The sequence below is a fragment of the Enhydra lutris genome, unplaced genomic scaffold, assembly GCF_002288905.1.
Source record: "Enhydra lutris kenyoni isolate GAN:26980312 unplaced genomic scaffold, ASM228890v2 scaffoldscaffold49, whole genome shotgun sequence".
NCBI lineage: Eukaryota > Metazoa > Chordata > Mammalia > Carnivora > Mustelidae > Enhydra > Enhydra lutris.
In genome coordinates, this window is record NW_019154133.1 from 4,620,760 (window position 1) to 4,633,110 (window position 12,351).

A 12,351-nucleotide genomic window follows, 5' to 3' on the forward strand; every position below is an offset into this window, starting at 1 on the left:
TTTTTCTTTCTTTGAGAGGTGGCGGGGGGCGGGGGAGGCAGAGGGAGAAGGAGAGAGAGAATCCCAGCAGGCTTCATGCCCAATGTGTGAACATCTGCCAAGGGGCTCAGGCAGATCTCACAACGCCAAGATCATGACCTATAAAAAGCCAGAGACTTAACCCACTGAGCCAGCAGGATGCCCCCCTTCCTGCTCTTTCAGAGAACTCAGTGTAGACTTTTACATCTTATTGTTCTTCTTAATTATTTCTACTGAATGTGACATTTTCCGTAGATGAGCCTTGCAGGGCAGACAAGAACGGTCAATTTTATTGAAGTTTTATATATATTTGAAGTTGGATGAGATATGAAATATGACTGTGAAACATGCCATGAGAAATAAATGCAAGAGAGGTGTACTTTTAATTTTGGCATTCTCTGGAGTCGATCTGTCTTGGAGATATACTATATTGGTAGCTGCATCATAAATATAATATCAGCTCTCTCTGTATCACAAAGAATTGTTGAATAGTGGCCATTTCTTAAATTCCAAGTAATTTCTAGTAGATTTGTTACTACATTCACAGAGCATAAGAATTTAGAAGTTTACTTTAAAGGATTACTTTTATTTAGTATTTTCATCATCTATTTAGGGGGGCTTGGAAGGAGATTAAATTTTTTTTTATTAAAAAGTACTTAACAGTCAATTGTTTAATGACGCCTCATAACAACCATGTGATTTAGGTGGCATTATTTTTCTCATTTCATAATTGATAAAGTTGTGGTATAGAAATGATAATTTGCTCAAGGATTATCTGATAGTGAGTAGCAGGGCAGGGTTCAAAACTCTGTCCATCTAATATGCAACCCACCTCTAATCTGCCTGACCTAAGGTTTTTGGGAGGAGGAGGGGGGCTGTTTTTAATTTACATAGCATTTTGCATTCTTTTGAGTTCCGTGACAAGTTGCATTTTCTTATTATACAAAGCTTTTCCCTTTTGTTTTTAACTTTTGGAGGCAGCTTTAAACCAAGCTTTCAGCAGCATGAACATTTGGGTTTAGGTTGTTTGATCTAAGGTGGGCTTGTACTGTTGCTTGATGGGGCAGACTCAGAAGGTAGAGAACGTCAAGGTGGTGCTGGTAAGGGGCAAACATGGAACCAGCATAACAATTTGTATTGAGTTTTATCTTTTCCTTTTCAACCCTCTGATATTTTCTATTTCTAGTTGCAAGGGCACACCTACTTTGCCCAACAATTCTCTTACCTTGATGGCTGCCATCTTGGGCCACTATTCATCACCCTTTCCTTAAAGAAGGTTGGGCTGGAGAAAAAATGGGGTGGGGACTGACTGCAAGAAGTTAAGCTTTGGAGAAGTTAGTTGCTTCTTCTCAGCTGATGTTCATTTAAAAAAACTTTTAACAGATACTGTTGCTCAAGCAATTCACTCGACATTTTATTTTAATTTATTATTTAGGAAGTGTTTTTCAAAGAAAACCAAAATACTCCGTTTCTGTGCTCCTTGTTCCTTCGTTATTCATTCTAAATGTGCATCAGTACATGGGTAAAATATCCAGGCATTCTATCTGATGACACATAATGCCACTGGCTGCATTTATACAGTGTTTGACAGATACTAATCACTTTCACATTTGTTTCCTTGGCTCCGGAAAGGACCCTCTGAAACAGACAAGGCAATATCTCGCCACTTTATAATGCTACAATAGGGGCACAGAGAGGAAAAGGGACCTGACCAAGGTTGGCTAGCTGAGACAGTGAAGACGAGAGCTCAGGGCTTCAGAATCCTGCTCCTGGGCTCTTCCAGCAATGCAACACTGGCCGCATGTGGAGAGGGGGCAGAGCTGTTAGAGCTTAAGTCCTCTATTCTCTCAAGTCCAGAGTTGCAGAGCTGTTCAGAGGAGGGAAATCACACTAGAGGGCCATGCTGCTCCCCACACTGTTCCAGGTACCCCACTGGTCACCAGCATTAGGGTTGATCCAAGTGTGGTTCTGGACCAGGAGCATCAGCAATGTGCCCCCCACCTCCTAAGCTTGTTAGAAATGCAAATTAATGAGACCCACCTCAGAGCCAGGGGATGGGAATCAAAACCTCAGGGGTGGGGGCGCTGGTGCAGGACGGGATCTGAGTGCTACTGAGGCTCAGTTAAGGTGGAAAAACCTTTCTTTTTTTTTTTTTTTAAGATTTTATTTATTTATTTGACAGAGAGAAATCACAAGCAGGCAGAGAGGCAGGCAGAGAGAGAGGAGGAAGCAGGCTCCCCGCCGAGCAGAAAGCCCGATGCGGGGCTCGAACCCAGGACCTGGGATCATGACCTGAGCCGAAGGCAGCGGCTTAACCCACTGAGCCACCCAGGCGCCCCGGAAAAACCTTTTAACTAAGGGATTCCCTGGCTGGATTGGTTGAGAGAGGACACTAGTTAGATATTTCAAGTTTGTATCCTCTGGGTGGATCACAGTACTTTTAACTGATGTTCTTTGTGTAGCATTATGTACTGTCTTGTAATATGGCAGGATAGTATAATAAAATTTTTTAAAATGGTGGAGACTTCCAGTTATGGTTTTAAGCTACTACTATCGGCATTCAACTTTTTTGTATGTACAGAGTCTTGTCTTCTACAAAAGACTAAATTCCCCCAAGCAAGAGAGTCATGTTTATTTATAGTCTCATGATACTTAGCAGAAGCTTCAGAAGAGAATTGGTGCTTGAATCTATTTTACTTTGGTAAGTCTTGTCATTAACTATTAACTATTAATGACTTTGGGCTAGAGGCAAATATGTTTAGTGTGTGACCTCCCTCATGTATGCCCATTTGTTTATAGGACTTAGAGGAGTAAGTGCTAAACTTTATTAGTTTTATTTTTTATTACATAATATATTATATTACATAATATATTATACCATTATAATCATATAGAATATATAATTATCTATCTATCTATCTATCTATCTTTATTAGACACATGTTCTGGCCCTGGCCCTGAAGCTTACCACATATGAACTTGACTGAGTAAATTCTTTGAGCTTAAACTGACTCATTTTAAACAAAGCAACATGTATATTATGTCCGTTTCATAGGGACTATGTGAAGATTAAAAAGGATAGAGGAAGTAAATATTTTCTAAGAACTACAAGGTCCTTACAGGTAGATCATGCTATCTAACTCTTCTTTTGAAACTTTTACATTTCTCAGTCTTCTATGTTTACTCTTTTTTTTTAATATGAAAGGAAAAGGTAAGTCTGAAGTAGAATGGAAAGATTTTTAAAGTGACAAGGAGTCTTGGATAATCATGTAATCTGTACATCAAAAGACTAGAATTGACTGGTAATTTTTGATGTGTTTGAATGATGAGAATGAGAAGGATGCTAACTGGTGCTTTTCAGAGAAAGCTGCAAGACTTAAATTACAACAACAGATATTAGTGTTGGGAATAAAAAAGAACTTGGAAGGCATAAGGACAAGATGTTCTATAGCAAGATTCCAAGAGAGCCTCCAGTAACTTCAGGGTTGATGAACTGCCTGACGAGGTTGGTGCCCCTTCCGCTGAGATTGGGGGAGTGCTATCAAGGAACGTCTTGAGATTTTCTGGTCTCCGTTTTGCAATAGTAAATTGCAGTATATTGCAGGCTGAACTTTGTCACGTGAGTTAGACTTCTATCTACTAGGAACCCGGAACTGAAAGATTATCATTAGGTTCATTGTGAGTGTTGTTGTTGAATGGAAATCAACCAGGGCTGCGGTGCATGGGGAAATCTTCCAAAAGAGGGAATAGAGTGCTAACAAAAAATTAAAGTTTACAATGCTCTCTCGTACAAATATGTCTGGAACAAGGTTTAGATAAAGTTCATCAATTTCTTTTTATTCTGATAAAAAGACCTGCTACTTGAATGGTTGAAAGATTGACACATTGATATTCGGATGATCTATTGTTAGACTAATTATTTGTCCAATGGATGGTGTACGAACTCTGACATCAAAAGTCTTATCCCAAAAGAACTGCTAAATAAGCACTCATACAGGCATTGCTTTACAACTTCGCTTAAAAAAAAAAGAAAAAGAAAAAGAAAAAAGTCAGGCCCCGACAGTGTTATTTTTAGTGTACTATACAAAAACTATAATTATCTATTTCTGGTCAAATTTTTTGAATTTCGTAATTTTTGAGTATTAGATATTTTAATCTGGAGGTCGACAAAATTGAAAATGAGAAAAATCTTAAAATTTTTGCTATGGTTTTGTAGTAAAATGTATGACTGCTTCTCTTAAGTACAGTTCCTAGAGAAGCTATATTTCCAGATGACTAACAAAATGATTGCTGAAATGCATTAATTAACCTTTATATTCACATAAAAGTGTTTTGTGAGAACAAATGTACACAAAATGTTATCTTTAATCATGGCTAATAAAAATGGGTTATATAAACACAGGTTTTACTACTGCAGATGTCTCCTTGACAAATGACAGGACCTGATTCCTTTATTAAAAGATAATTAAAAATGTTTCACAAGGGATTCAGAGCCTTCCTCCTGCCCGCCTGCTTTTGAGATAATAAGGGGAAGAGTCTTGAAGTAATATCTAATGATTATACTAAATGTGGATGCCTAGGCGGTATATCTCTTTTAGTTCTAGATTTATTTCATAAAAAAATATTAAAGCTAAATATCTAGTGTCTATGTAAGGAGGTAAGTGTCCATTTTAAAATGCAATAACCATGATGACACTGATTAGATTAAATCAAGATCTTCATTTCTTTCTTTCTTTCCAGACTGGTCATCATGGTGTGTCCACATGAGAAGTCTCTGCTTCTCTCTTAGCCCTCAGACAATCATGTGTTCCATACATTACAACCCCCAAGGTCTCATAGCTCTTGTTCCCCCAAAGCCTAAATCAAAACAATTATTTTAATAAGTCCCAGGTTAGCAATTAAAGGTAGCCATCAATTTGAAGGCATCGCCTCTTTAAAGTGAATCGGTGCTAAGAAAGGATAAGACCATCTCAGGCTTGTTAGACAAAATGGCAGTCTCACAGGTTTGACCTCCATGGTGGGAACACCTCTGACATGGAGCATTTGTAAGAGTAACTGGTACTGGTTAAAGGGACAGATTCTGGAACCAGCTGGCCTGGGTTCAAATTCTGTATCTAACTGTGTGACCTTGGATAAAAGTTACTCCCCCCGCGTGATTCAATTTCCTCCTCTGTAAAAGTACTACTTTTTGGGCTTATTGGATGATTAGTGTAATGAATATGTGTAAAGGGCTTGGTGCCTAGCATGTTATATATGCTATATAAGGGTTAAATCAATCAGTAAAAATCCTTTCTTATAGATACTCTAAAATTTATGTCTATGCTAAAAAAAATGAATCTTGAAAGAGAACAGTGGCAGTGGAAAACTGTTGATTGACAACAACAGCTACAAAACAGGAATGGATAATCTTGAGGCTTAATCCAACTTCACGTTGCATAATAGATTATCCTACAGCTGTGGGGCCAGTTTTATTGGGGACTGTTTTTAGTGCTCTATTTGGGAAATAATGTATTTCTAATTTGAGATATTTTATGTATAGTATAATTTTGTAGGATAGCATTTCCAGAAATGTAGGAATGCACCCCACTGCATGGGAGCACTGACATATGGTATTTTTGGAGCTATTTTTCGAAGTCCAGTTTTTTTTTTTTTCCCTTTAGGTTGACTTTCTTCCAAAGTTAGTATGGAACAATGGAGGTCCTTTATTGGCTTAAGTAAGGAGAAAACACACACATAATCTGTTTTCAATTATGCAGCCATACTCAATAAATTATTAATAATTTTCTCATGTGGAAGAAATTCTGTTAGAATAATTTGGTAAGTAACACTTATGGGCTATGTTGAAAGGCAATTTTAGTGCTGTTTAATCTGTTTTAGTTTATACAGTATGTGGAGTATTTGTAGCAAATTATCTCTGTGGCAAATGGGATTAGCTATATGGCAAATTGAATTAGGCAAATTTTAGATTATCCCATAACTAAAAGATTGTGAGTTGAAGTCTTTGCTCTGCACATTGTTTTGTAAATAACACTAAGCTAGCAATATTGCTTTAGCATCTTTCTCCACTGTGCCACAAGCCATATTCATTTTTTCTTAGGCACACACACACACACACACACACAGCCAAATTCTCATTTTCTACATTTTCTTGAAGGTCTTCTGCTGAGTCCTACAATATGAATATATTTTTAAAAATCCAATTATGAGAGACTGATGGCAGAGAACACATAAGTCCCAGAGGAATAAATCCCTAAGAGTATAAAGGGGGAAGTGAAATATTTTGTAAAGATTGCCATGCATTTGAAAATATTAAGACCCAATACCAAAGTTTATTAAGTGAGGAACACCTCTATTACAATTCTCTCTTTCTGAAACTGACTTACTGGGTGGTTAGAATCAGCATCACCTGGGAGTTTGTAAGTAATGCAGAATGTCTGGTCTCAACTGGTCCTACTGTATCAGAATTAGCATTTTAATGAAAATCACAGGTAATTCATATGCACATTAAAGTTTGAGGAGCACAGTAATATGAAACTATTAAATATTTTACAGATGGATTATAGTTACGTGAAACACAAGAGAAAAAAAAAATCCCTGCCAATTCAAACATGGAAAAAAACTACTTTTGATGATCCTAAAAATTAGTTTAGGCTTGTTTTTGGTAACCCCCTCCTCAGTATCATGTTGTATCTCTGTTTTAACTTCTAGCCTAAAGCTCCCTAAAGGTGGACACTGACATTCAGGTATGTCCCCAACATCTTGAGCACATTTTAAATAAAGGAATAAATTAAACAATGTTTTTGTTTAATTTATTCCTTTATTTAAACGTTACAACTCTCTGTTCCTAAATAATTTTGCTATTACTACTGACCATTTTCTACCATTCATCCACTACAAACTCCCAAAAGTAACATAAATGATATTATAATAACAATGTAATAAAACTAGAAAGTAAAATCATAAGAGAAGGACTAACCAGGGTTAACACTCATTTCCACTCATTTTTAATAGTCTCCTTGAAAATGTGCACAAATTTTCATCCAGCAGGGTAAAGTATGGTATTAATTTATTGAATAAGCAATTGAATGTTCCAGATTAAAAAAAAAAAAAAGATTTTATTAAATAGTATTTGAAACTGGGTTTAAAAAAAAAAAAATCAATCACCTATTTAGAGAACTAGATTGCCCTCTAGTGGGGTGAAAGCTTATGCGGACTCCAAGGCTTTCCAATGGAGAGAACAGGAAACAAGAACCAGCCTTGGTTCTGGAAACATCTGGGTCATCAGCTAATTTGGTATTTTATGTGGCCAATTTCTTGCATTTTTCATATAAGGTCACAGATCCTGTGACAACAGTGTAGCATGTGTTTCTCCAAGAAACAAATAGGAAATTGGCGTGAGCTGGAATTGGGTTTTAGCAGCTTGGGAATGGCCACACCCAGAGCAGGTAGCCACCTGCCCAGGGCCAGCATCATCCAGCCTTGTGAGCAAGGAGCTCCTGAGATGGAATGGGGCATGTAGTCAGGGCTGCTCGGTTGGAATAAAAAAAACCGTGGTGATTGACAAATGAGGAATTTTCCTAAAGATGGTCTGGATTCATTAATGACAAAAATGCTCAATTAAATGATTGATTCATCTCCCATTTCATTTTTAACCTTACAGATTTAACTTGCAATTCTGGATGATAGAAACTACTAGATATTCACAGAACTCAGTAACTATTTTGATCCTACAGTGTAGGGTTTTATTGCGTGCGTCGGCTTTATCCACTCTGAAAGGACTGCCAGGCACTGTGGAATCTGAGCAAAATGTAGCCTCTTACAGCCTCTTCATCACAGGCTACTTGATGGAAGACATACTGGCTCAAATGACTGAATGCTTCTATCCATTAATAATTTAAAAAATCTCCAAAGTAAATAAATGTGTTTTTAGTGCAACAAATAAAAATCCTGCTAAAAATGTTAATGACTAAGAGCAGAGGCACTCATTCTAACAATAAAAATACTCCCCTCCTCCTTAGGATAAAACTATTTACTACAAAGCCATAGGTCACTTCGCAAAACTATTGCGAATAGTGACTGAAAAAAATTCCAGACTTTAATGATAAAAACCATTCAATCTTATTTATTATTTTAAAGTACACTTTCAGAGAATTTTGACGTGTGTCGACAAATGCCACCAGGTATACTAATTTATATCATCATACTAACTTTTTGTATAGGGCTACACTGGGTCACGTAATGCTTACTACAGGTTCAGCTTACTCACTGGTATTAACCATATATATAATTAATTGATAAGCTACTGCTATTTCTCTTTCAGTTTTTTTGTTTGTTAGATTTTATTTATTTATTTGACACAGAGAGACACAGGGAGAGAGGGAACACAGTAGAGGGTATGGGAGAGAGAGAAGCAGGCTTCCTGCTGAGCAGGGAGCCTGATGCAGGGCTCAGTCCCAGGGTTCTGGGATCATGACCTGAGCTGAAGGCAAACGCTTAACGACTGAACCACCCAGGTGCCCCTCTCTTTCAGTTTTATGTTGCAATCCTGACTAAATCCTCATTTTTCCACTTCTGGTTATTTATATATCCATTTAAAAGGTGCCCACTTTATTAGAGTAGATAATGGGGAATACTATATGCACCTAGGACAATCATGTTGAATAATTGTTTAATGAATCAGGAAAAAGCACCTGCCCTGGTGATTAATTGATTATGCTGTGCAACTGAAACAAGTCCAAAATCCATTATTTTTGTATTGCAGAGGTTGTACTTCTCTTCATGATTTGCAAATACAGCTTACTCACGACAGAAAGAACCCTTGCATTTGTCATATTTTGGGTGGGATTTTTATTAATGGAATGGTGGCTACCATTTCAGGATCCAGGTTTCTGTGCCGAACTGAGACACTATCAAGAATCAGCAATTGGAAGAACAGTTTCAGAAAAAAAGAAAAGAAACAGTTAAAAATGTATGCATAACCTATGTATATTGATTGGTAGATATGACCTTATGGAATACACAGTGAAGATCATTACATCTCAATTATATACGTATAATTTTACCCTTTGCAGTCACAATTGTCTGCGAAGAATTTTCCAGCAATCTCTGGCGCACAAACCCTATCCTTAGCAAGCACCTTCGGGTAATACCCGACCCACAAGAACATATGTAATCCAGACAGGAATTGAAAACACATTCGCTTTATAATGTAAAATGAACAACAGAACAAAAAATTCCTTTTTTAAGGGGTGGTGAAGGAAGGGAAGAGTAGAAGGAAGAAAAAGAGAGTGCAACAAGGGTTAATCTTTAAATTCAATCATTCAAACCTTTTGAACAAATAAGGCCATTGAATCATGGAGTAGTAGTAATAATAATAATCATAATAATCATAATAATATGAAATAACACCGATAGTGATGAGTTTGTCTCCCCCCTCCTGCAGCAGAAACCTCCCGGTGCGTGTGCAGAACGCAGAGCGAGATCGCCCCATCCCTCATTCTGAGAACCTTTCTGGATTTGCGGGTGAATCGAGAACTGTGAGAAGTGGGGGTAGCTTAGGACACTGCGCAGAAACGCGTCTCCCAGGCTGCACCCGCGGGGGAGAGCGCCCAGCTCCGGGGAGGGGAGCACAGGGCGCGGCGCGGGGCTCTGCAGGGCTGGCAGCGCTCCACGCGCCGGCTCGCCAAGAGCGCCCCCACCCGGCCAGCGGCTGATTAGTCCGGGCCGCAGCTGGGAGGGGTGGGGCCGAGCCGCGCCTTGCTCGATTAGTGAGGGTCCCTTCTGGAGAGACTATCCAAAGGGACTACGTCCCGGGAAATGATAGAGAACCCCGCTTGGGCCAAGGGTTTCAACTGGGGGGAAAGTAGCCTGAACTCCGCGGGTTGTGGGAGGGCGAGAAGAGAAGAACCCTCCCCGCACCCCTGGGAAGGGGTCACCTCTGCGGTCTCGCCGCGGGCTGGGGTGGGGCCGCGCTTTTGTATGGCCGGGCGGGGCTCGAGCCAGCTTTTCTGCAGAGACACCCGCTTGGCTGGGAGGGGCTCGGCACCAGGACTTGGGGCAATACCGGGTGTCTGCGCTAAGCAAGGGGGTGTCTGGGTTGTTCTGGACTGCGGGGCTGAAAAAAGGGGGGGCTTTAGGACAGCAGACCGTTCAACGGCCCCTCCCCAACTCCATTTCTTCGCCAAGCCTCGGAGCCGGAGGTCTTCCCAGCTCCGCAAAAAGGGTGGGGCAGGGCGGGGCTGTGCGGAGCAAGCCCTGTCCATTGCTTTATCCCTTCTCCGCATCCCGCACCAGTGTCCCGGGGGAGGGGTGCTTCCAGCAGTCACCAGACCTCGGGCCCATCCCTGCCTGTCCACCTCGGGGGCCACCGAGCGCTGGAACCATGGGGGCACTTAGAGGCGTACAACCGGTTGGGGATCTCTCGGGTCTCAACTGTTTCCCTGATATATAGGTTGAGCTTATGGAAATTGCCATTATTTGGCCCTGTCTGACCTAGAAGACGGGTATTTTCACGTGGCTCAATTTATTAAGAAGTTGACCTGTTTTGTATCTGTATTATTATATCTACACTTATCTAGGTTCCCGAAGCTTTTACCCAAAACGGTTAATGAGCTCAAAGAAGCCTTATCTGCGTCAATGTCTAGTTACCCTATGCAATGTGGTTTTGGAAAAAAAGAATGTTAACCCACTTTTTTCCTCCTCTCGGTTAAACAGAACAATGAGGCCAGGGTGGGGAAGGCAGGGGCAATGGTCAGGTCTCATTCGGAAGCCGAGTCGGAGTCAGCTACAAGCGCGGGGCGTGGCGCTGCTGTTCCCCCCAGGGCTGGGCTCCTGGGTGTCGCGCTGCGCTCCCCACCAGGCCCTCTTTCCGCTGAAGCTGCTGCACCCGGCGGTGGGGAGGAGTGAGGGCGCCGGCTCGGCTTCACACAGGGTGGGGCCGTCCGCATTGTGCGCCCAGCGCTGCAGGTGCCTCCCCCTGGGACCGTCCGTCCTCACACAAAGAAACCCCACCCCAGCGCCTGCGAAACCGCTGTCCCTCCACCCCTCCCCACCGCGCGCTTCCCCGCCCCTGCACCTGCCCACCCGCGTCCCCCACGCCCACCCCCCCAAACTCTCCCCCCCCCCCCCCCCCCCCCCCCCCCCCCCCGGTCTCCACCCATCTTTCAAACAACCTAAAAGGGACCGATTTGACTTCGCATTTTTCTTTTTCCTTTCCGCCACCTCCCTCTCCTCTTACCCATTTTCCTTTTTTTAACTAGAGAAGAAATAAAGGATGTTACAAGCACTTTCCAAAATGTCCCTTAACCCCATTTAAGGCAAACATTAAAGGTAGCTCCCTCCCCCCACGATTGAGCCCTAATTTAAAACATGGAAACAGAACAAATTCTCTTCCCATGGGAAGGCAACTTACCTGCTTCTTCCTTTCAAAAGAAAATTTTAGTTTTAGATTTCCAGGGACCCCCTCTTTGCCCTTCTCAAACCCCCAGAACTGCCTTCGTCCTTCTCGGTTTCTGTTTTATCATTAACATCTTTCTCTTTATAAAATATTTCCCAATGCCTTAAAATCTCTTAAGAGAGAAGGTGAGAGGTGGGCTCCAGGTCGAGCCGAGGGAGAAGGAGGCGCGATGCCTTACCCATTGCTGTTTTAGCCATTGTAGGGATGTGCAGATGCTGAGCGGTGGCGAAGGCGAAGGGTCCAGCTACAGCAGCGGAGAGCGCGAGAGAGAAGACTGAATAAGGCACTGAGTCTGCAGAGTGGGACCGTGCGAGAGAAAGAGCAAGAGGCAGGAGCCCATGAATAATTATCACTCAGAAGCTCAAGCAGATTGGCTCCCAAGGTCCCCTGACATGACTCCCGCAGAGTCAGAATCTCCAAGCATTAAATATTGATCGGCCAATGGTGCTGGAGTACAAAGTACCAGAATGCAGTTTGAAATGGAAATCAGTCCTTCCCTGGCAGCTCCCCCCCGTTTTGGGGGCCTGATAGTACAGTCCAAGTAGAGTGGAGCCTTAGCCCAGAAGCCTCCTAGGAGCTAAGAACTGGGCTGTGTCTACCTTGGAGCCAGGAGGATTGACTTTATTCACACATGTTTTATCGCACAAATACACATAAAAAGGGGAAGGGATTTAGAACTTTGAGAAGTCTTCACAACTTGCTGACTATTGGAAACATCTGTTTGAACATCGTGGGTTTACTTGTTCATGTTTTCTCCTTCACCTTTGGCCCTGCTTTGGTAGTGTCTAGTCTCCCAGGGTGACCTTGTTTCTTGCTATGGTGGCAGCTTGAAACAGAACTGCATTATTGTCCTTTGTCTCTCGGCACAGTTGGACTCA

The 12,351-nt window shown here is 41.6% G+C and overlaps 1 protein-coding gene across 1 annotated transcript in view; it reads right to left on the reverse strand.

Moving 5' to 3' along the window:
• The window catches only part of LOC111156778 (stathmin 2), a 51,294-nt gene extending 39,294 nt beyond the window's left edge, over positions 1-12,000 (reverse strand). Inside the window, exon 1 of the mRNA XM_022517848.1 lies at positions 11,652-12,000. Coding sequence (XP_022373556.1) covers positions 11,652-11,670 — 19 coding nt within the window. The 5' untranslated portion in view covers positions 11,671-12,000. The remainder of the gene's footprint in view (positions 1-11,651) is intronic.
• Positions 12,001-12,351: the final 351 nt, after the last annotated feature.